This window comes from Malaclemys terrapin, chromosome 19 (genome assembly GCF_027887155.1).
Source record: "Malaclemys terrapin pileata isolate rMalTer1 chromosome 19, rMalTer1.hap1, whole genome shotgun sequence".
Taxonomy (NCBI): domain Eukaryota; kingdom Metazoa; phylum Chordata; order Testudines; family Emydidae; genus Malaclemys; species Malaclemys terrapin.
The window spans coordinates 621,299-645,465 of record NC_071523.1 but is presented as its reverse complement, the minus strand read 5'-3'; the positions used below and the strand labels follow the sequence as shown (position 1 = coordinate 645,465).

Genomic DNA, 24,167 nt, shown 5'->3' with positions numbered 1-24,167 from the left:
GGAGAGCAGCAGAATACGGACCCTGGACTTCAGAAAAGCAGACTTTGACGCCCTCAGGGAAGCAATGGGCAGGATCCCCTGGGAGAATAACATGAGGGGAAAAGGAGTCCAGGATAGCTGGCTGAATTTTAAAGAATCCTTATTGAGGTTGCAGGAACAAACCATCCTGATGTGTAGAAAGAACAGTAAATATGGCAGGCAATGAGCTTGGCTTAGCTTAACAGTGAAATCCTTTTTGATCTTAAACACAAAAAAGAAGCTTACAAGAAGTGGAAGACTGGACAAATGACTAGGGAGGAGTATAAAAATATTGCTCAGGCATGCAGGATTGAAATCAGGAGAGACAAATCACACTTGGAGTTGTAGCTAGCAAGGGATGTTAAGAGTAACGAAGGTTTCTACAGGTATGTTAGCAACAAGAAGAAGGTCAGGGAAAGTGTGGGCCCCTTACTGAATGGGGGAGGCAGCCTAGTGACAGAGGATGTGGAAAAAGCTAATGTACTCAATGATTTTTTTGCCTGTGTCTTCATGAACAAGGTCAACCCCCAGACTACTGCACTAGGCAGCACAGTATGGGGAGGGGGTGACCAGCCCCCTGTGGAGAAAGAAGTGGTTCGGGACTATTTAGAAAAACTGGATGAGCACAAGTCCATGGGGCCGGATGCACTGCATCTGAGGGTGCTAAAGGAGTTGGCGGGTGAGATTGCAGAGCCATTAACCATTATTTTTGAAAACTCATGGTGATCGGAGGAGGTCCCAGATGACTGGAAAAAGGCTAATGTAGTGCCCATCTTTAAAAAAGGGAAGAAGGAGGATCCGGGGAACTACAGGCCAGTCAGCCTCACCTCAGTCCCTGGAAAAATCATGGAGCAGGTCCTCAAGGAATCAATTATGAAACATTAAGAGGAGAGGAAAGTGATCAGGAACAGTCAGCATGGATTCACGAAGGGGAAGTCGTGCCTGACTAACCTAATTGCCTTCTATGATGAGATAACTGGCTCTGTGGATGAGGGGAAAGCAGTGGATGTGTTATTCCTTGACTTCAGCAAAGCTTTTGATACGGTCTCCCACAGTATTCTTGCCGCCAAGTTAAAGAAGTATGGGCTGGATGAATGGACTGTAAGGTGGATAGAAAGCTGGCTAGATCGTCGGGCTCAACGGGTAGTGATCAATGACTCCATGTCTAGTTGGCAGCCGGTTTCAAGCGGAGTGCCCCAAGGGTCGGTCCTGGGGCCGGTTTTGTTTAATATCTTTATTAATGATCTGGAGGATGGTGTGGACTGCACTCTCAGCAAGTTTGCAGATGACACGAAACTAGGAGGCGTGGTAGATACACTAGAGGGTAGGGATCGGATGCAGAGGGACCTAGACAAATTAGAGGATTGGGCCGAAAAAAACCTGATGAGGTTCAACAAGGACAAGTGCAGAATCCTGCACTTAGGACAGAAGAATCCCATGCACTGCTACAGACTAGGGACCGAATGGCTAGGTAGCAGTTCTGCAGAAAAGGACCTAGGGGTCACAGTGGACGAGAAGCTGGATATGAGTCAACAGTGTGCTCTTGTTGCCAAGAAGGCTAACGGCATTTTGGGCTGTATAAGTAGGGGTATTGCCAGCAGATCGAGGAACGTGATCGTTCCCCTTTATTCGACATTGGTGAGGCCTCATCTGGAATACTGTGTCCAGTTTTGAGCCCCACACTACAAGAAGGATGTGGAAAAATTGGGAAGAGTCCAACGGAGGGCAACAAAAATGATTAGGGGTCTGGAGCACATGACTTATGAGGAGAGGCTGAGGGAACTGGGATTGTTTAGTCTCCAGAAGAGAAGAATGAGGGGGGATTTGATAGCAGCCTTCAACTACCTGAAGGGGGGTTCCAAAGAGGATGGAGCTCGGCTGTTCTCAGTGGTGGCAGATGACAGAACAAGGAGCAATGGTCTCAAGTCGCAGTGGGGGAGGTCCAGGTTGGATATTAGGAAAAACTATTTCACTAGGAGGGTGGTGAAACACTGGAATGTGTTACCTAGGGAGGTGGTGGAGTCTCCTTCCTTGGAGTTTTTTAAGGCCCGGCTTGACAAAGCCCTGGCTGGGATGATTTAGTTGGGAATTGGTCCTGCTTTGAGCAGGGGGTTGGACTAGATGACCTCTTGAGGTCCCTTCCAACCCTGATATTCTATGATTCTATGAACCCCCTGCCCTGAGCCCCCTGCAGCACCCTGCACCCTGACCCCTTGCTGTACCCCACACTCCAACTCCCTGCCCTGAGCCCCCACCACACCCCACACCCCTCCTGCACCCCCTGGGGGCAGGGAGGGGGCAGAGTTGGAGTGGGGATTTTGGGGAAGGGGTGGGAAGAGGTGGGGCCTCATGGAAGGGGTGGAGTGGGGGCAGGGCCGAGGGCGGCAGACGGGGGGGGAGGTGTCAGTATTGCAGCCCTCGGGACAATGTACTAGTCCTCATGTGGCCCTCATGGTCATTTGAGTTTGAGACTCCTGTCTTAGAATGTCACTGAGGCTGCCACCCACTGGAAGACCAGGGTTCTTGTCTGAAGCTTGATCCCTGGGACAGCAGAATCTGGAAGTGTTGTAGAGGCAGGTATCTCTAGCTGTGTTTGAGATAGGAATACTTTCGCTTACTCTCAAGTCACCCCCATTGCCTTATGAGTCAAAAAGGAAAATTTACTAAGTTAAGGCACCAGGTACTCAGAATCTTTATGTAAAAATATTTTTGCATATCTTTAGTTAATTTTTTACCAGCAGGAACATTAAGGAGGAATTTTATACTGGGGGTGAAAAAAGAAATGTTGAGGCCCTGACTCAGGCCAGAATTTGGAAGGTGTATAGGTAGCATAAAATTATACCCTGCTTGTTTCCTACATTCAGGACAGGAAAGGAGCAACAGAGAATCTGGCCTTTCATGTTTAACTTGCAGTGTTCCCTCTAATTAGGGTTTTCTCTGTCACAGTCCCAGCGTCTTCTCCTGAAAGACGCTACAGAAAGGTAATCATTCTGAAGTCATATTATCATTATGGATTTCTTGGTATGCAGATATGTACTAGGCACTGTGTCAAAGTAAGATGTGGTCCTTGCCTCAGAGAGCACAGAGTCTAAATTTGAGTGACATGAGTAAGGAAGGGGAGATTAAAGACAAGGGTGACAGTAAGATCTCATGATTATGCAGAAAGGCACAGACACACCTGGGTGGTTTTGTTTTGTTTATACTAACTTTCCATTTCTTCATGTCTCATATGTGAGAAAACAGAAATTGTTTCTGAGGAGGGATTTGGATGAGATGAGGACAGTGGCATGTTGGGGGAAGGCTTTCCAATAGGGCTGTCGATTTAATCACAGTTAACTCACGCGATTAACTAAAAAAAAAATTAATTGGGATTACAAAAATTATTTGCAATTAAAAGTGTATTCTTGTTGGTTGTCATAACCTTAATACATATTCTTCACTACTCAGAGATAGATGTAGGTTTGATTTTTAGAAGGTACACACTATACATTTTTAAAGTGATTTATTTTGAAAACTTTTCAGATTAGTTTTGCAGCTATATCAGAAAATGAATGATTGTTTGGTTATTTCATTTACCAAAACAGATAGTTCACCTCCTAATGACTTCATAATGATTAACCTGTTGAATTGGAGATATTTAATATTTGGAGGATTTTCTTGCTATGCTGATATTTGTTATAATATTTTAACAAAACAAGCATATGAATTTTTGAATTTAGTTAAACATTCAAGTTTTTTAAAATCAGGTTTGTTTTTGTTAAAAAAAAAAGTCAATTAAAATAGTTAAATGAAATATTTAAAAAAAAATAGACGACGTCAGGAAGGTCAACATTAGAAACTTAAAATATTGGCTTCTGCAGCTAACTTAGTGGTCTTCACCTTCATTTTCCTGTTTGTTCATAATCTGGAAAAGAAAAACAAGCTTTCCTGCTTTTTCAGATCCCAAATGGTTTCTCAATTTGGAATGAATTAGTCCAAAGGAAGAAAATACTTTTTCTGGCAGAAGAAGCTACTGCTGTTAAAAATGAGATTATCTCTTCAGTCTCTGAATTCAAGTGTTTGTGACTTCCACCAGTTCACTGGTGTGACTTCCTTTAAAACATCATCAGCAAACATATATTTCTTGAATGGTTCACGCTTAGCTCTGAAGTTTATTATAGTTGGCATCATGGAGGGATGATTGCTGGATGTCCATGTCATAGACAACTCCTCTTTTTCAGCAGTTAAGGTTTGACCCTGGTACCGAGTATTGAGAATATTTGCAAGAAAATGAGCTGGAGATAGTGTTTGTCCCATTCGTTCTTTTAATGCTTGTAATTTAACTCTGTCATTGCATATTTCTCTTTTTAAGATCTCACTCAGTTCCTTCCAAATGTCAACAGCGTCAGCAATAAAACAGCTATTTCCCTGCATTTTGTTCAAGGCTGCAGAAATAGGCTTCGGGGTACTCAGCGTGTCTCTTAAGCCCAATGTTGAGAACTTTGGCTAATAGTGCTGTCTATTTTTTCACGATTTTGTTCACAAATTGTTATCAGATTAGGCCAGTTCTTGATATAGTGCTCAAAACAGTCTACTACTGAGTTCCATCGCACATCTTGTGGGAGAGTTAACTTGGTTCATCCCACTTTTTTCAGAGCAGCTGCTGCAAAGTGGTTGTTATGGAAGTATTTTGCAATTTCAACAACATTAGCCTTTATTTCTGGAACACTGAAGTCTTTGGTTAGGAGGTGCATCAAATGAGCACTGCAACTGTATGTTATTAGCTTGGGACTCTCTTCTAAATATTTTCTTCTTATCTTGGATACATTTGCAGCATTGTCTGTGACCAAGCTGTGTACTTGACATTTGAATTGTTTTTCATGGTTTGTTATAGCTTTTGCTACTTTTTGTAAGTATTCATAGAATCATAGACTATCAGGGTTGGAAGGGACCTCAGGAGGTCATCTAGTCCAAACCCCTGCTCAAAGCAGGACCAATCCATAGACAGATTTTTGCCCCAAATCCCTAAATGGCCCCCTCAAGGATTGAACTCACAATCCTGGGTTTAGCAGGCTAATGCTCAAATCACTGAGCTATCCCTCCCCCCTGCTGTGTGTGCATTTCCTGATGTATTTATTGTTTCTGTAAGGAAGACATTCCCTTCTTACATTAAAAGCAACAGAGGGTCCTGTGGCACCTTTAAGACTAAGAGATGTATTGGAGCATAAGCTTTCGTGGGTGAATGCATCCGACGAAGTGGGCATTCACCCACGAAAGCTTATGCTCCAATACATCTCTTAGTCTTAAAGATGCCACAGGACCATCTGTTGCTTTTTACAGATCCAGACTAACATGGCAACCCCTCCCCTTTTTCTGTTTTCACACAAGCACATACAACAGGAACATTGTGGACTTCACTCCACCCATCAAGACTCAGGTTAACAATTTTATCCTCTAGACCTTTTGCACACTGCTCAATTTCTCTTTCATATACTTTATCCAGCAATTTGCCTGCGACATCTGCTCTGTTGGGTGGACTGTATCCTGGTCTTAATGACAGCCATTTTAATGAAGTGTGGGTTCTCAATCATACGGAAAGGAGAGTTTGTTGCATAAACAAACCGGGTAATTTTTTAATCAATTACCTCTTTTTGTAATCTGCTGGTTCTTATCACAAACTTATCTATGGTTGTTTCTGGATGATGGAGTTTTTTTTTCTTTTTGCTACAGGTGATATACTGTGGCTCTGACATACATGATGTGACTAGGGTTACCATATTTCCACAATCAAAAAAGAGGACACTGGGGGGGGGAGGGGGAGCCCCGCCCTAGCCCCCATCCACTCCCTCCCACTTCCCACCCCCTGACTGCCCCCCCTCGAGCCCCAACCCGCCCTGCTTCTTGTCCCCTGACTGCCCCCTGCTGAGAACCCCCCACCCTAACTGCCCCCCCTAGGACCATACCTGTCCCCTGACTGCCCCGATCCTTATCCACTCGCATGGGTGGCAGGGTTGTAGAAATTTAGGAGGTGCCCAGAACCCCCCCCCCCACCTGCCTAAGGCTCTGGGAGGGGGGTTGGGTCGGGGGAGGAGGTCTGGGGTGCAGGTCCTGGGCTGGAGATTAGGGTGCAGGAGGGGTGCAGGGTGCAGGTTCTGGGATAGAGTTTGGGTGCTGGGTGCAGGCTCTGGACTGGGGCAGGGGATGGGTGAGGGGTGCAGGCTCTGGGATGGAGTTTGGGGGCAGGAGGTGGTGTGTGGGAAGGGGGAGGGAGTTTGGGGATAGGAGGGGGATGCAGGGGTGAGGGCTGTGGGTCTGAGGATGAGGGATTCATGATGCAGGAGGGGGCTCAGGGATGGAGCAGAGGATTAGGGTGTGGGGGGGATGAGGGCTAGGGCTGAGGGGTTTGGGGCGTTGGAGAGGCTCAGGGCTAGGGTGGAAGGGCACCCTGTCTTCCCATAGTGGATGGGGGCACTAGGACCCGGGGGCAGCAGACAGCAGTTGCTGCTGGTTCTGGCAGTACAAGCAGACAAGGGAGAGGCAGAGAGGGGTGGGTTCTGAGGGGGGCAGTCAGGGGGTGGGAAGTGGGAGGGAGTGGAATGGGGGGGCGACGTGTGGAAGGGGGGTGGCAGGTGGAGGCCGGGGACCCATCCAACACTCCCCCGCTCCCAGACTGCCCCCTCCCCCCCCCGGACTCCCCTTACCATTCTGGCTCCATGTGTTTGCAAAACACGCTGCCCGGTGGGTCGGTTTCTGTGTTACACAGGGCTGCAGACAGAGGGAGGGGGGAGCAGGGGAGGGCTCTGGCTGCTGGAGGCCAATGGGAGTGGGTCAGTCGGCCCAGCCGCCCTATCATCAGCCGCACTCTGCATGGAAGGGAGGGAGGGAGGCGAGGGAGAAAAACCCCCGGACATTTTAACCTTGTTACCAATTCCTCCCGGACGGCTATTTAGAGACGCAAAAGCCGGACATGTCTGGGGAAATACAGACGGATGGTAACCCTAGATGTGACTGAAACACTATCATTGGCAGATAACTCTGAAACTATAGAAAATGATGGCGATCTTGAAGGTGGATAGTCTTCAGAATCCTGTATGTTGAGGAAGGATTCTCCTAAACAAAATAAGTCAATGCACTTATTTAATTATTATTACCATACTGCTCATTTAGTATTACTCATTCTATTCACTGGCAGTACTACTTTAAAGGTGAATTTGTAGAAGGAAGATCTGCCTATTTCAGCTATTTATTTTTTATCACAACTGCGTCTAAAATGATAGAGTAACAACTATATTTTTTGCTCAAATATGAGAATTCAGGAATAGTCTGGAAGGAAGACAGGCAGTCTTTAAGAAAGAAGTATGAAATAAATTTTTTTTACCAACCGGAAGATCCTGCATGTACAGACATGTTCCTTTCATCATCTTCAACGCAGCTTGAAGGAACACTTCTCATGATGTTGTTTCATTCGGGCAACTAAGTCTTGCATTTCTTTGTTGCACTGTTTGCATTTTGCACGCATGCCTGTCTCACCCACAGGTAGAGGAACTTCATTAAAATATTCCCAAATGGTCTCTTATGTCTTGCTGCCATTATATGTATTCCCTTCTAGTGAGAGAATGGTATGGTAGATCTCAAATAAATGAAGGCTACACTCTGAAAGACCTCAAGACTTCTGGAATATGCTGCTCATACAGTTTCACTTTTGTTTCTACTGCCTGTCCCTCTCTTCTCACATTTATCTCCAGACTTCTTCTCGTTGTCCAGATCTATTCCGCCCCCAGCAATCCTCTATTCATTGAGCTTTTTGAAACTATGCACATTTAGAGAGAGGTAAGAGATGTACTCTATGTACACAAATTTGCAGAGGGACAATAGGGTTGAGGTCTGTTATTTCTCACCTCTATATATTATTTATTTATTTAAAAACAATTTTGCTGTTAACAAGCATGTTAACTCTGGAGACACAAATCCACAGTTTGAGACCTGCAAAACTAAGCATATCTGATGGGATCTTCTAGACTGAGCACTGAGTCCCATTGGGTAGATAGAAAGATTAACCTAAATAATCTATACAGAAGCCCCTGGAACCCCATAAGATTGGGTCCCTAATCCATGGACTATTGGAACTTATTCACAAAACTTTTCTTAAACATTATATGAATATATTGTCTCATACTATAGAATTAGAATTTATAGTCCCTATTCCATGATGAGATATCTTTGAGCTATAATGTATCTTAATTAAAATGATCTTTAAATAGGTTTTTTCTTCAAAAAGAAATTTTGATTTTATCAAAAAAATCAGATTTAAAAAAAAATCAGATTTTTTTAAAATCGATTTTTATCCCCCTGCGATTAATCTCAGTTTTAATCTCACTGTTAAACAATAGACTACCAACTAAAATTTATTACGTATTTCGGATGTTTTTCTACATTTTCAAATATATTGATTTCAGTTACAACACTGAATACAAAGTGTACAGTGCTCACTTTATATTATTATTTTTTATTATAAATATTTGCTCTGTAAAAATAAGTATTTTTCAATTCACCTCATAAGAGTACTGTAATGCAATCTCTTTATTGTGAAAGTGAAACTTAGAAATGTAGATTTTTTTTTTGTTATATAACTACACTCAAAAACCAAACAATGTAAAACTTGCCTACAAGTCCACTCAGTCCTACTTCTTGTTCAGCCAATTGCTCAGACAAACAAGTTTGTTTACATTTACGGGGGAGAATCCTGCCCAATTCTTATTTACAATATCACCTGAAAACGAAAACAGGTGTTAGCATTGCGCGTTTGTAGCTGGCATTGCAAGGTGTTTTCATGCTAGGTATGCTAAACATTTGTATGCCCGTTCATGCTTTGGCCACCATTCCAGAGGATGTGTTTTCAAACTGATGATGCTTATTAAAAAAAAAATAATGTGTTCATTAAATTTGTGACTGAACTACTTGGAGGAGAATTGTATGTCTCCTGCTCTGTTTTATCCATATTCTGCCATATATTTAGTGTTATAGCAGTCTCGGATGATGACCCATGCAAAGAACATACCAATGTGAGATTTCTAAAGATAGCTACAGCACTCGACCCAATGTTTAAGAATATGAAGAGCCTTCCAAAATCTGAGAGGGACGAGGTGTGGACATGCTATCAGAAGTCTTAAAAGAGCAACACGGAGTCTTAAAAGATGTGACTGAGTGTTTGCCGAGACTGATCAAGAACTCGGACCGCTACCCCTTCCTACTTCTCCATGTGGGCACCAATGATACTGCCGAGAATGACCCTGAGCGGATCACTGCAGACTACATGGCTCTGGGAAGAAGGATAAAGGAGTTTGACGCGCAAGTTGTGTTCTTGTCCATCCTCCATATTGAAGGAAAAGAGCCAGGTAGGGATTGTCGACTTGTGGAGGTAAATGCATGGTGGTGTCGGAGAAAGGGATTTGGATTCTTTGACCATGGGATGTTGTTCCAGGAAGGATTGCTAGGAAGAGATGGGATCCACCTAACGAAGAGAGGGAAAAGCATCTTTGCAGGCAGGCTTGCTAACCTAGTGAGGAGGGCTTTAAATTAGGTTCGCCGGGGGATTGTGACCTAAGCCCAGAGGTAAGTTTGGGAGTGGGATACAAGGAGGATGCTACAAGACGGGAAGCCTTCTGATTCATACTGAGAAAGTAGGGCAATTGCTAGTTATCTTAGGTGCATGTACACGAACGCAAGAAGCCTGGGAAACAAGCAGGAAGAATTGGAAGTCCTGGCACAGTTAAGGAACTATGATGTGATTGGAATAACAGAAACTTGGTGGGGCAGTTCACATGACTGGAGCACTGTCATGGATGGGTATAAACTACTCAGGAAGGACAGGCAGGGGAGACAAGGTGGAAGAGTTGCACTGTATGTAAGGGAGCAGTATGATTGCTCAGAGCTCCAGTATGAAACTGGAGAAAAGCCTGTTGAGAATCTTTGGGTTACGTTTAGAGACTAGAGCTACAAGGGTGATGTTGTGGTGGGCGTGTGCTATAGACCACCGGATCAGAAGGCTGAGATAGACTAGGCTTTCTTCAGACAACTAACTGAAGTTTCCAGATCACAGGCCCTGGTTCTAATGGGTGACTTCAATCACCCTGACATCTGCTGGGAGAGCAGTACAGCAATGCACAGACAATCCAGGAAGTTTCTGGAGAGTGTTGGGGACAACTTCCTGGTACAAGTTCTGGAGGAACTGATTAGGGGCTATGCTCCTCTTGACCTGCTGTTTACAAACAGGGAAGAATTGGTAGGGGAAGTAGAAGTGGGTGGCAACCTAGGCAGCAGTGACCATGAGATGATCCTGACCAGTTCAGGATCCTGACAAAAGGAAGAAAGGAGAGTAGCAAAATACAGACCCTGGACTTCAGAAGAGCAGACTTAGACTCCCTTAGGGATCCCCTAGGAGGCTAATATGAGGGTGTAACGGTTTGGACTCACCCTTGCGGCGCCTCGTGCTGGTCATCCTCGGGAATTAGCTCTTCCAGCATCCTGGAGCACCCCCTGCAGGCTGGTGATCCGCCTTACCACTGGCCCTCGTGTCCCTCCCAGGACCCCAGTGCCCCTTTCTCTGGGTTGCTGCCCCCCTGGCAGTACTCCCACATTCTGGGTCTCCCCACCCAGGGGAACCCCCACCCACTAACGCCACCTCACCTCAGTGTAAGAGGTGGATGTGATGTATCTTCACTTTAGCAAAGCTTTTGATATGGTCTCCCACAGTATTCTTGCCAGCAAGTTTAAAAAGTATGGATTGAATGGATGGACGGACTATAAGGTGGATAGAAAGGTGGCTAGATTGTCGGGCTCAACGGGTAGCGATCAATGGCTTGATGTCTAGTTGGCAGCCGGTATCAAGTGGAGTACCGGCTCCTGGAGCCGGTTTTGTTCAACATCTTTATTAATGATCTGTATGATGGGATTAATTGCACCCTCAGCAAGTTCATGGATGACACTAAGCTGGGGGGAGCGGTAGATACGCTGGAGGGCAGGGATAGGGTCCAGAGTGACCTAGACAAATTGGAGGATTAATCATAATTTTAAACAATAATATAATACCATTTATTTAAATATTTTGGATGTTTTCTACATTTTCAAATATATTGATTTGAGAGACAACAGAATACAAGTGTATTATATTTATTTTTTATTACAGTAGTTTGCACTGTAAAAAAAACAAAATACATAGTATTTTTCAATTCCCCTAATACAAGTACTGTAGTGTAATATCTTTATCATGAAAGTTGAACTTACAAATGTAGAATTATGTACAAAAAAACTGCATTCAAAAATAAAACAATGTAAAATTTTAGCGCCTGCAAGTCCACTCAGCCCTACTTCTTGTTCAGCCAATCGATCAGACAAACAAGTTTGTTTGCATTTGTAGGAGATAATGCTACCCACTTCTTGTTTACAAAGTCACCTGAAAGTGAGATGTTCTCGTGGCATTGTTGTAGCTGGCGTTGCAACATATTTACGTGCCAGATACACTAAAGAATCATATGTCCCTTCATGCTTCAACCACCATTCCAGCGTCCATGCTGATGATGGGTTCCGCTTGATAAAAATCCAAAGCAGTGCGGACCGACACGTGTTAATTTTCATTATCTGAGTCAGATGCCACCAGCAGAAGGTTGATTTTCTTCTTCGGTGCTTTGGGTTCTGTAGTTTCCACATCATGGTGTTGCTCTTTTAAGACTTCTGAAAGCAATCTCCACACCTTGTCCCTCTCATATTTTGGAAGACACTTCACATTTTTACACCTTAGGTCGAGTGCTGTAGCTATCTTTAGAAATCTCACATAGGTACCTTCTTTGCATTTTGTCAAATCTGCAGTGAAAGTGTTCTTAAAATGAACAGCATGTGTTGGGTCATCAGCCAAGATTGCTGTAACATGAAATATATGGCAGGATATGGGTAAAACAGACCAGGAGACATACAATTCTCCCCCCAAGTTGAATCACAAATTTAATTAACGTATTATTTTCTTAAGGAGCGTCATCGGCATGTGGAAGTATGTCCTCTGGAATGGTGGCCGAAGCATGAAGGGGCATATGAATGTTTAGCATATCTGGCACATAAATACCTTGTAATGCTGGCTACAGAAGTGCCATGGAAATACCTGTTCTCACTTTCTGGTGACATTGGAAATAAGAAGAGGACAGTATTATCTCCTATAAATGTAAACAAACTTGTTTTTCTTAGCAATTGGCTGAATAAGAAGTAGGACTGAGTGGATTTGTAGGCTCTGAAATTTTACATTGTTTTGTTTTTGAGTGCAGTTATGTGACAAAAAAATCTACATTTGTAAGTTGCACTTTCACGACAAACAGATTGCACTACAGTACTTGTATGAGGTGAATTGGAAAATACTATTTCTTTTGTTTATCATTTTTACAGTGCAAATATTTGTAACAAATTAATATACATTTTGATTTCAGTTACAACACAGAATACAATATATATGAAAATGTAGAAAAACATCAAAAATATTTAATAAATTTCGCTTAGTATTCTATTGTTTAACCGTGTGATTAAAACTGCGATTAATCACGATTAATTTTTTGAGTTAACTGCGATTAATTGACAGCCCTAAAAATACTATTTTTTTGTTTTCTACAGAGCAAATATTTGTAATAAAAAATAAATGTAAAGTAAGCACTGTATTCTGTGTTGTAATTGGTCATATATTTGAAAATGTAGAAAACATCCCAAAATATTTAAATAAATGGTATTCTATTTTTAACAGCACGATTAATCGTGATTAATTATTTAAATTGCACGATTAATCATGATTAATTTTTTTAATCGCTTGACAGCCCTACTTTCCTAGCAAAAGTGGAAGCCTCAAAAATGATTAAAAGACAAAGGGGAGAGGATGGTGACACAGAGCGAGCAGAGCAGGTAGGGTGAGAATTGCAAAAGGAAGACCAGGTCTGAGATGCAGGCAGTGGCTACAGGGTGAATAGTTTGGAAGGAAAGGACAAAAGTTTGAATTTAACGTGGAATGCATTGGCGGGCCAGCGAAGTGACTTAAAGTTCATTTCGACCATAGGGAAATTTACCAAACAATTCCCTCCACCTTTATCATCAGTTTTATTAGTTCATCAGACACAGACTGCACACCATTAAACCCATTTTCTTTTGTAAGGGACTATGCTATGTTGCTCGATGGGGGGGGCGGGGGGAGGAAGGGGTAGAATATTCACATAACTGTGCAACATAAATTTTGCTGACATAGCCTATATAATGTAGACATAGCCTTAGTCTTATCATTGAAATCTGTTGTTCAGATGCACTGAGCAGTGCTTGAGGGCTAGTGCCCCTAAACCCATCCTTCAGGCATCACAGTAGGGATTGAAGCAGACTTTTCTTTATTGCTTTTGTCGACCTACTCATGAATTTCAATATTTAGAATGCTGAATATAGAGACCAGAAGTGGCTCCTTTAGAATTGCTGCAGCTTGCACCATGAATTCACAGTAATTCCACATGCAAAAAAATGCTACTTAAGTTTTTAAGCACTTCACAAATGTTATTTATTTTTTACCTATAATATTTAAAGGTGATTACTTTACTCTGGAGTGTGATAGTATATCCAGTTTTTTAACCCATTAAAACACACACAATAGATATTTTCAAAATTTTACAAAAAATTGTCTGTACTTCGCTCCTTACTTATGGTCTGATTCATTCTCTTTGAAATCTTCAGCTGAAGATGGATCATAATGAGCCTTAAACTAACCGAAATGGCTGTAGTTTGAAAGTCACAATTTGGCATAGAGATAGTCATCACTGAGGAACCATTCACATGGGAGACTCAAACCAAGTAAAAAGAACAGGAATACTTGTGGCACCTTAGAGACTAACACATTTATTTGAGCATAAGCTTTCATGGGCTACAGCCCACTTCATTGGATGCAGCCCACGAAAGCTTATGCTCAAATAAATGTGTTAGTCTCTAAGGTGCCACAAGTACTCCTGTTCTTTTTGCAGATACAGACTAACACCGCTGCTACTCTGAAATCAAACCAAGTACTTATTCAAGAGTGATAACAAGTGCTTCCCTTCTTGGGCTATGCATTCTGGCATTCCCAGACTTGAGAGCTTCAGAGCTAGCCTTTAATGCCCTCCATAATGGTACCTAGTGATACTACCCCTACCTTCAATATTTTTGGTATTTCCTGGAGATTTTAAAACAGAGTGTTGTGTTTGTGTTCTTGAATGTGCTGTACAGTGCTCCAGATGCCATGCCAGAGAGGCCATTTTAGAAATAATGTTACTATGGTAGACCGTGAAGTTGGCCCAGTGTGGGATGGTGGTACTGAAGAGCTAAATATTAAAAATTGAGCTGTTAGAGAGAAACAAATAAGCAACCCAGTCCTCACAGAAATGCAAGGAGAGCATTTCTTTTGAAGGCTGGGCAGCTTGGGATAGGTATCCTCTTATTTCTAAGACCCTGATTCAAAATTGACTCTGATTAGTAGTGAATGAAAGTTGTTACCATATGATAGCTGTTTGGTTGCCTGTGTGAAATGATTTGGTGACCTCTGGCCATATCACAAATCACCATCGCAACTGAAACTATTTGCTGGTGATCCTGAGAGGGTTGCTCAAAGTTGAGATACTTTAGCAGGGCATGTGGGGGCAACTTTGCATTACTATTCTGTATGCTCTAAGCAGTGTTTCTCAGCCTTTTGAAATTGGCAATCCCTTATTCAAAGTAAAAAATTCTCTACCCTCTTACATTTACTAAAAAAGTAAATGTGAAAAGAATAAAAAAATCCAGTAACAGCAATAAGCCTATGTGATGTATTTGTGTGTGTTTAGAGAAGCTGTTGAAGAATACTTGATCTTTTTTGAGTGTGTGAGGAATAAGGTAGTGAGACTTCCTTTGCTTTAGATAGTAATAAAATTTTTGATGCCTCATGATCCCTGATTGCCTTGTGTGATTCACCCTTCGTTGCAACACAGTAGTTGTGAAACACTGCTCTAAGAGTTTCTGTGATTCAAGAGGACTTAGGTCATCTGTGCTCTTAATTCAATGTTTTCATCAGCATTATAATGAACGCAGGTTGTTGTTTTTTAATTAACAGATTTGCACCACAGTTTATTAAAGAATTTAAAACTGAGAAAAAAAGAAAAACTGCTTTGATAATACTGGCTATTATCAAATAATGGCTGATAATTACACTGGTCTACAATTTTTGAGAAGTTGTCTGCTTCAGAGATAAAATGTGCTATTTATTATGTATTTTGATGTGCTGAATTCAAATATGACAATTAAAACAACTGATTGGCTACTGTTTCTAAAATATTTAAGTTTTTACATTTTATGTCTATGTATATTGTGTAGATAGTAGAGTTTTAATCTTAAATTGTAAACCTAGGTCTTTTCATGTGTTTATGGTTGCTTTACATGATAATATTTCACCTGTCCTGTTTATGTAACACTTTAAAAATCAGCAAAAGGGTTATATAAATAAAATTTATTATGAAACAAAAGGCAAAAAACTATTATGTACATAGTTTAGTCCTATTCAGTGTCTACTCGGCGCTTCTTGGCTTGTCTCTTGTATTCATTAAATGGAGCATCTCTTGTCACTGTCCAGCAATAGTCTGCAAGCATTGATGGGCTCCATTTGCCCTGATAGCATTTCTCCATTGTTGCAATGTCCTGGTGAAATCGCTCACAGTGCTCGTCGCTCACTGTTCTGCAGTTTGGTGGAAAAAAATCTAGATGACAGTGCAAAAAATGTATCTTTAGCCACATGTTGCAACCAAGGCTTTTGTATGCCTTGAGGAGGTTTTCCACCAACAACCTGTAGTTGTCTGCCTTGTTGCTTCCGAGAAAATTTATTGCCACTAACTGGAAGGCTTTCCATGCCGTCTTTTCCTTGCCACACAGTGCACGGTCAAATGCATCATCTCGAAGAAGTTCACGAATCTGAGGACCAACAAAGACACCTTCCTTTATCTTAGCTTCACTTAACCTTGGAAATTTTCCACGGAGGTACTTGAAAGCTGCTTGTGTTTTGTCAATGGCCTTGACAAAGTTCTTCATCAGACCCAGCTTGATGTGTAAGGGTGGTAACAAAATCTTTCTTGATTCAACAAGTGGTGGATGCTGAACACTTTTCCTCCCAGGCTCCAATGACTGTCGGAGTGGCCAATCTTTCTTGATGTAGTGGGAATCTCTTGCACGACTATCCCATTCGCAGAGAAATCAGCAGTACTTTGTGTATCCAGTCTGCAGACCAAGCAAGAGAGCAACAACCTTCAAATCACCACAAAGCTGCCACTGATGTTGGTCATAGTTTATGCACCTCAAAAGTTGTTTCATGTCACAGGTTTCTTTCATATGGACTGCACGACCAACTGGAATTGATGGCAAAACATTGCCATTATGCAGTAAAACAGCTTTAAGACTCGCCTTTGATGAATCAATGAACAGTCTCCACTCATCTGGATCATGAACGATGTTGAGGGCTGCCATCACACCATCGATGTTGTTGCAGGCTACAAGATCACCTTCCATGAAGAAGAATGGGACAAGATCCTTTTGATGATCACGGAACATGGAAACCCTAACATCACCTGCCAGGAGATTCCACTGCTGTAGTCTGGAGCCCAACAGCTCTGCCTTACTCTTGGGTAGTTCCAAATCCCTGACAAGGTCATTCAGTTCACCTTGTGTTATGAGGTGTGGTTCAGAGGAGGAGAATGGGAGAAAATGTGGGTCCTGTGACATTGATGGTTCAGGACCAGAAGTTTCATCCTCTTCCTCTTCCTCGTCTGACTCAAGTGAGAATGATTCTGGTGCATCAGGAACCGGCAGTCCTTCTCCGTGGGGTACTAGGCGTATAGCTGATGGAATGTTTGGATAATGCACAGTCCACTTTTTCTTGTTTGACACGCCTTTCCCAACTGGAGGCACCATGCAGAACTAACAATTGCTGGTATGATCTGTTGGATCTCTCCAAATCATTGGCACTGCAAAAGGCATAGATTTCCTTTTCCTGTTCAACCACTGGTGAAGATTTGTTGCACAAGTGTTGCAGCATATGTGTGGGGCCCACCTCTTGTCCTGATCTCCAATTTTGCAGCCAAAAGAAAGGTGATAGGCTTTCTTAACCATAGTGGTTATACCGCGCTTTTGTCATGCAAAAGTCACTTCATCACAAACATAGCAGAAGTTATGTGCACTGTTCACACAAGTACGAGGCATCTCTGCTCACTTTGGCTAAAGAGAAATGTGTCCCTTTGCAAAATCAAACACTGACAAATAAGAGAGCACGACACTGTATGATTTCTAGAGCTGATATAGGGCAATTTGTTCAGCAGAGTGATGTAAGCTTCGTTATGATTGCATCATCCATGACTTCTAGGAATAACATCATGCAATTCATATCATGTATGATGCAATACCAGCTTCAGATTGCATCATTCATTGTTTTACCTAAAAAGCAAGTACTGTCCAAACCCAGTCATAGATTTATTCATAGATCCATTCAAAGATGTATTTTAGTCATTTCTGGTTTAAATTGAGATCCCCTCCCTTTATAACTCACTTATCCTCCGCCATTCCCAAGTCAAGGGTCGTATATACTGACCGAATAGCATATCTTGAAAACTAGAGCCAATCAACAATTTTAAGCATCATTTTCGTTCTCAGTGACCCAGAATTAGTAAAGTTTGACTACATTTATTTCAGAAGCATTTTGGCTGTAGAGCAGTGTTATCTAACATTGGTAGTGCTGCAGTTGGGCAGTGTCATCATTAAATGGCTTAAAAATATAATACATCTATTAAAGAATGAGGGATGGAGAGTAAATTACATGATAAAATAAAGCTTTTTTAATTTAGGTTTTTAAGTAGAATGTTCTGAAATTTCTAGTGTAAAAAACCTACGATTGTCATAACTGTACTACTCCAAGTTACTGTTACTTTTGGAATAAATACCATTCGGCAGATTCTCTGCTGGTGTAACTTTATATCAGCAGAGGGTCTGCCCCCATAATGCCTATTTTTAGGCCATTTTGATATGTTCTGAACACTGTATAAGGACAGCAGCTTATACTAGTTGCATGCTACTTAATTTTTTGTCATGTCTTATTTTGGAGCATTTGTCAGCAGCACATCGTTATTCTAAGTTTTCTCAGAAATGTATAGAGAATTGTATTCAAATCAGCACGTGGACCAGAGGATTCAAACAATGCAGAGCTTTTAAATTAATAAACACTATTCATAATGATTAAGGCTACAGTTTTGCCGTGGAGGTTGTGGAAGTCACAGAATCCAGGACTTAGAAAGACCTCCGTGACTTCAGCTCCCCGGCTGCCATGGCTGGGCAGGGAGACCCCCGCAGCTCCCTGACCACAGCAGTGGCAGGGGGATCCCTGCAGCTACCCAGCTGTGGGAGGAGGATCCCCACAGCTCTCTGCCTGGTTTGGTGAGGCAGGGGGATCCCCCAGCCACCATGGGGGGGGTGAAGGGCAGGGGGACCCCCACAGTTTGCCACTGTGGCGGTGGCAGGGGAGATCCCTTCAGCTCCCCGCTGCGGGGAGGGGGCAGGGAAACTCTCTGCAGCTCCCCACCACCATGGGGGGCAGAGGGACCCTGGAGCTCTGAGCCCCCACAGGTGGTGGTGGCCCTGGAGCTCCTAACCACCCCGCAGCTGCCCAGCCCCTTCCCATTTTATCATGGATATCCCGTGAATTTTTCTTTATTGCCCATGACATGTCCGTGACTTTTACTAAAAATATCCATAACAAAATCTTAGCCCTAATCATGGTCTCCTCTGCTGAGGTTATTTATGTGGTGTTGTGTGCACCATATAAATAAATTGATAGGCATTTCATCTCAACAGTAGAGGAATCTGTCTATTTTAACTATGTTGTCTCAACAATAATCACCAGTTCATCTGACGGTGTATTTTGGTCCCTTTAATTTACTTCTCTCTGAATAAATTATTTGGTATATTAACATTTTTTCTCTGTTCTCTGCCAGGCCCCTTACCCCTCAGGGCAGAATGCAGCTCCAGCCACATTGGTGTACCCCCAAACTCCTCAAACAATGAACACACAGCCTCAGACCCGCTCGCCGGTAAGGGAGCACTTGTTTGCTCTAGTTTCTGTTCTTTCTCTCTCATTTTTGTGTCTCTCTGTGTGTACAGTAGCATTTCTCTGGAAAGTGTTTTATTGACTTCTGGAAGCAATTTCCAAACAGCAAATCTTTATTACATGTTTAAACCCTTTCATGTTAGGAGAAGTTTCTTTCAAGGTAGCTTATGTGAAAGGAAAGCGATGGAGAGATTCTCATCTACTTCCCAATGGCATGATTTATTTTTAGTGTATTCTCACTCAGGTTCACCTCATTTTAGAAATTAGATTCATTATCAGTGTCTTTCTCTTTGCTTCATTTTTTTTCTTTATAGAAACATTTGATAAAGTGTTAGAACAAAGATCAGTAAATGAAATTAAATCTCCAAAGTAGCACTCTCAGTCTGCAGTGTCTCAGGGAACATTGCCTACACTGTGCATATGTACCTGCAGCTTTATAGAGTTTCTGAATCTCAGAATCGTTTTGTGGTAAGGCTTTTGCATCAAACTTCGGACTCTTTCATCCTCCATTTATGCATATTTTAATACTGTTCTCCTATTTTAGGCCTCTGACTCCCTGAAACCAGCCTCATGTTGGGAAATCTGTGCTTGTAGTGCAATTCCATCTGATGCTAGGAGGCCCTCCTGCAGCATCAATGCTTATCCCTACTTTTGGAGGCAGAGTAGATCACCACCGCTGTACCTGAAGCCTCAGCTAGCCCAGGGAGCAGCAGTCCCTCTGTCCCTTGCAGATCCACATCTCCTGTGTTGTAACATTTTAGGTTACCGCTAAAGTTGCTGCACCATCTCCAGCACTCTTCTTTTTTTAGAGTGGAATGCTGCTGAAGGGTGGCAACTGAAAATCTTCAAGACAGCAGTCTTAATCTGGGATAATACAGGGCAAGCGCCCCCCTCTCTCCCCCATTGTGCCTTAACCCTCTTCTGGAACTTTCACCTCTAGGAAATTCTGAGAAGGGTTAGTCTCTGTGGCCTATTGAGTCCTTGATCTCTGTGCTGAGAGAGCCAACTAATTCCAGGTTTGATGGTGTTGTTATGACATGGACAGCTGCACATTTGTAACTGGGCAGAGACCCCCAACTCATTTCATTTAGTCCCCAGTTCTAATCAGTAATGTGGGATACTGATGATGGTAAATCTTTTCTCTGTAAGTATGATCATCATCTTTATCTCTAATTGTTGAAAAGCAAGAGTAAATTTACATGGTTAGAACTGGAGCAAAACCTGACTGAAGAGCTGCATCTCTAAACCAGTTTTTTTGACAGCCCAGCAGAACAGTGCCAATACATTGCACAGACAACTGGAAGAGGAGGAAGGTTTTGGAACAGAATCCGGTTTACAGGTCCCTGGCTGGAAGAGGCTGGATAAAATACTGCATTGTAAGCAATATAACAAACTGTACTCCTTCTTGCAGGCAATTGTGCCAATGGCACTGTTTAATTTTTTGTTGTTGTTTTTTTTACCACATGATTTTGTTGACTGATCTACAGAAATGCACTGATTGCTTCTTTACTAAAAACATGAGATACCATGGCAGTTTCTGCCAGGTTAAATGGTGAAAGAATGGTTTGGGAGGGTCTGATCTTTCAGGATTTAGACAGGAAGAATTTGGGCTTACGCTTAAAGGGATGACACTTTCAGAAAATTTGGCTGAAAATTCACAAAATTGTAGGGATTTTGCCACATAATTAGAGGAAATAATGAAGAAGAGTTTGTCTGCAGTTGTCAGCTATTTTTCTGTGGTCATGAACTATTTATTTTAAACTATCCTGTATGCAGTTTTTGCCATCTGCTCTGCTAGTGACCATTACCACTCCATTACTAAAAAACGCACATATAACATTCCATTACAACCCCTATCCCCAAAACAAATGCATGACTAGCTGGTCCTGAACTACTCTTGCGTTTTGTTCTGGGTTTGATTTATTTTAGTTTTATCTTCTTTTCTGGTGGTGATGGGAGGGCAAAGAGGGGATGAGGAAGATGGCATGATAATTCCTTTGCCATCCTGGGGTTCTCTAGTATAGTCCAATCCATCACACAGCTGACCCAGGTGGTGAGGATAGGTAAGCTGTTGCACTGATGAAGTGACCCTAACACTGCATTCTAGAGCAGTCTAAGCTTACTCCATTCTATTTCTGCATTATAGGGCCATTGGCAATTGCACAGTCTAGGCATTTCTATTCTTCCCTGGACAGCTGCCTTTGCAATTCAAGTGGCTTCAAATATTTTTCCATTTAGTTTTTGGAGTGTCATTTGTATTTGATACCAAGAATTTCAAACTTCAGTTCCAGTTGGGGGAAAAAGTTTTAAATACTGTTCAGCCCAAGTATAATTACTGCTTTACTTCCATTTCCTGTTGTCAGTCCGAACCCTAAACACTAGTTTATTTTAAAGCAATCTGTCTGATGTAGAGAAACTGCTGCAAAACATAATCTGGGAGACAGGACTGTAGTGGCTATTGTAATAACCTATAAAAAGTGGTTATATTCATGCAGTGTGCAAAATCTACATCAACATATGTAGAAGTTGCCAGCAGTGTGCAAAAGGGTTTGTGAGTGAGACCAATAAGGGCGTGAGTGGCAGAAATGTTGGACCCAGGTTTCACAGAAGGCTGTTTTCCTCTGTATCTACTACCTTCACCATCTAAAGGAAAAACAAAGTTTCTATTTTTACTCTGAGCCAGCAGTGACTACAGTTTGTTCTGTTGCTTACAGCTACCAATAGGAGTAAAGAATATTGTCAACAAGAATTATAAAAATCAATAGCCAATGGTGACCAGTGCAAAATAGACTAGGGTACTTTTCCACTAACTTTGAGGTTTTATTTTATTTTTTTCTTATAACATGTATTACTTTTTAATCATGGAATATATTTTGGCTTAAGTATTCTTAAGATGTAACTTTCCCACTCTTATTTCAGAGCCGATTAAAAGTTAGAATTTTCCATGGAACAGTGATAAGACAGGTACTTCTGCTCTCAGGTTAAGCAACACTGGTTTTTGCACCTCTTTGTAGGGATTTTGAAGCAAATTGCTTTTTCTGCTTTCATTAGCAGATAAAATAGAGCCTGTAGTCCATCAGGAAATGTTTATGTTGGTGCCTTGTCCTTGTCAGGGGAAGTGCTATCCTGTTTTCTCAGATGTGAGACACAAGAAATGAAACCCGTACTCTGGTTTTGGATTCCTCCTGTGAAAAATCTGATTTGAATTGTAATCTGCACATCATCTCCTTAGAATCATCATGGTCTCCATTTACTACTGCAAGGATCAATAAAGCCACCACCCTCCAATATACCTAAAGGTTTCGGAGAGGGATTAAAAACTGTGTGTACCAAGTGTCTCTTTAGTATGTCACATAACAAATTGCCAAAACTATTAAAGCTGACATTTTAATTTTTTAGTCTAATGAATTGACATCTTCTTGTGTTTTAAAATCTGAGGTTTAGTGGAAATGTCACATGGGACAGTTTAGGGTGGAAAAGAAATAAAGTTGTATATGATTTGTGAATTGGTACTATAGATTATACTTTAGACACTCTTATGGTAGAAAAAGACTGTGTGCATTTCTTCTTCCTGAAGATTTTGATTATTCTGCATCCAACTGTAATGATGAGATGAAGGTAGGAGGAATATATAAACGCTGTAGAATAAACTATAGTATTTATAGACTGCTGCTTGGAAGTATTAAATATAGGCAATTTTTAAAAATGTTTCTAAAGGGGAAAGGAAAATCAATTCTATCAGTGGTGAATGCTTGTTTTGCTTCTGTCATATTTGGTGGTGTTAGGAACATTAAGAAGCAGTGAAATGGGTCTGTAAGCCAGCCTTATCCCATTTGCTTATTTTTATTTATTACTTTTTCTGTTTGGGTGAAATAAAAACTCAGTAACTTGAAACCAGCCTTTGTCACCTATTTAGAATATTTTGACTATCCCTGCAGTTTGTATATGAAATGTACAAACTTCACTGATAGGTGTACTTTTCTGCCCTTATTGTTCTTTATTAAATTCCCATTTTAGAACATATGGTAGCACATGAGAAGAAAGTAATATGTATTAAATCAGTCTCTGCACAAGTACCATGAATTAGCAGAGCTGTACTGCTTTGCTTGCTTCCGTACCTGTCTTACGTTACTGGCAGGCACAGCTAGCAACAGGGAGAAGTGCACACACAGTGTTTTGCTGCTGTGCATAAAAACTCAATGTGGGATCTAATTTAATGTACTCTGTTTAATTATTTGAGCTGTTATTATAGATTACCAGATATCATTCGAGGAAAGACTGGAGTTCAGTTAACACACTGAGAATTAAGGGCTTAAATGCTTAACTTGATTTCTTCTAAGAGATACCCTTTCATTTTTATTTATATTTTTCCATGCCTGGCATTCATTTTTATTTATATTTTAACAGCTAATTATCAGATAATGTTCTAAATGTTCATTGAGTGTGTTAAATGCTGAATCCTTTCCCCCATTGTAATGTGAGAGGGTGGGAAATGATTTAATGATATGAACGCAGAACTGGGAAACAGGAACTCATGAGTTCTGTCCAGGCTCTGCCATTGGCATACTCTGTTTTCCTGGACAAATCATGGGTTAACCGATTTGCTTCAGTTTCCCCATTTATAAAATTGGGATAACAATACTTACCACCACATAGTGGGGTAGGATTATATGGCTAATGTCTGTAAATACTTTGAAGATGAAATGCACTATATATGTGCAAATTATTGTTTTAGTCTTGTTTGCCTCACAGAGATTTTCATGCATTCCCTGTAGTGTGCAGGACACTAGAAGTGCTTACCTGGCTGTTAATTGCAGTGTTGTAAGCAGAGGTGTCCTCCACTCTCCAAAAACTTGAGTCAGTCAAACCACTTTAAGGATATCCACTTGTCTAAAACACATAATATTTAACCTTTTTAACTGTATTAAGAATTTCTGTATTCATATAGTAGAATGCCTTTAAGATGACTAGCAGCTTTGGTTGTCTCTCTCTCTCTCTCCCAGCTCTTGGGCAGCACACT

At 41.6% G+C, this 24,167-nt stretch overlaps 1 protein-coding gene across 9 annotated transcripts in view; it reads left to right on the top strand.

Annotated features, from left to right (window-relative positions):
* EIF4G3 (eukaryotic translation initiation factor 4 gamma 3) overlaps positions 1-24,167 on the top strand; it is a 390,421-nt gene that overhangs the window by 144,947 nt on the left and 221,307 nt on the right. For 6 of the 9 annotated variants that reach the window (XM_054008992.1, XM_054008986.1, XM_054008990.1 and 3 more), the window contains exons 5-6: positions 19,035-19,130; positions 20,410-20,523. In XM_054008992.1, the coding sequence (XP_053864967.1) occupies positions 19,035-19,130; positions 20,410-20,523 (210 nt within the window). The remainder of the gene's footprint in view (positions 1-19,034; positions 19,131-20,409; positions 20,524-24,167) is intronic. The other 3 variants (XM_054008991.1, XM_054008989.1, XM_054008988.1) reach the window with 1 other exon arrangement.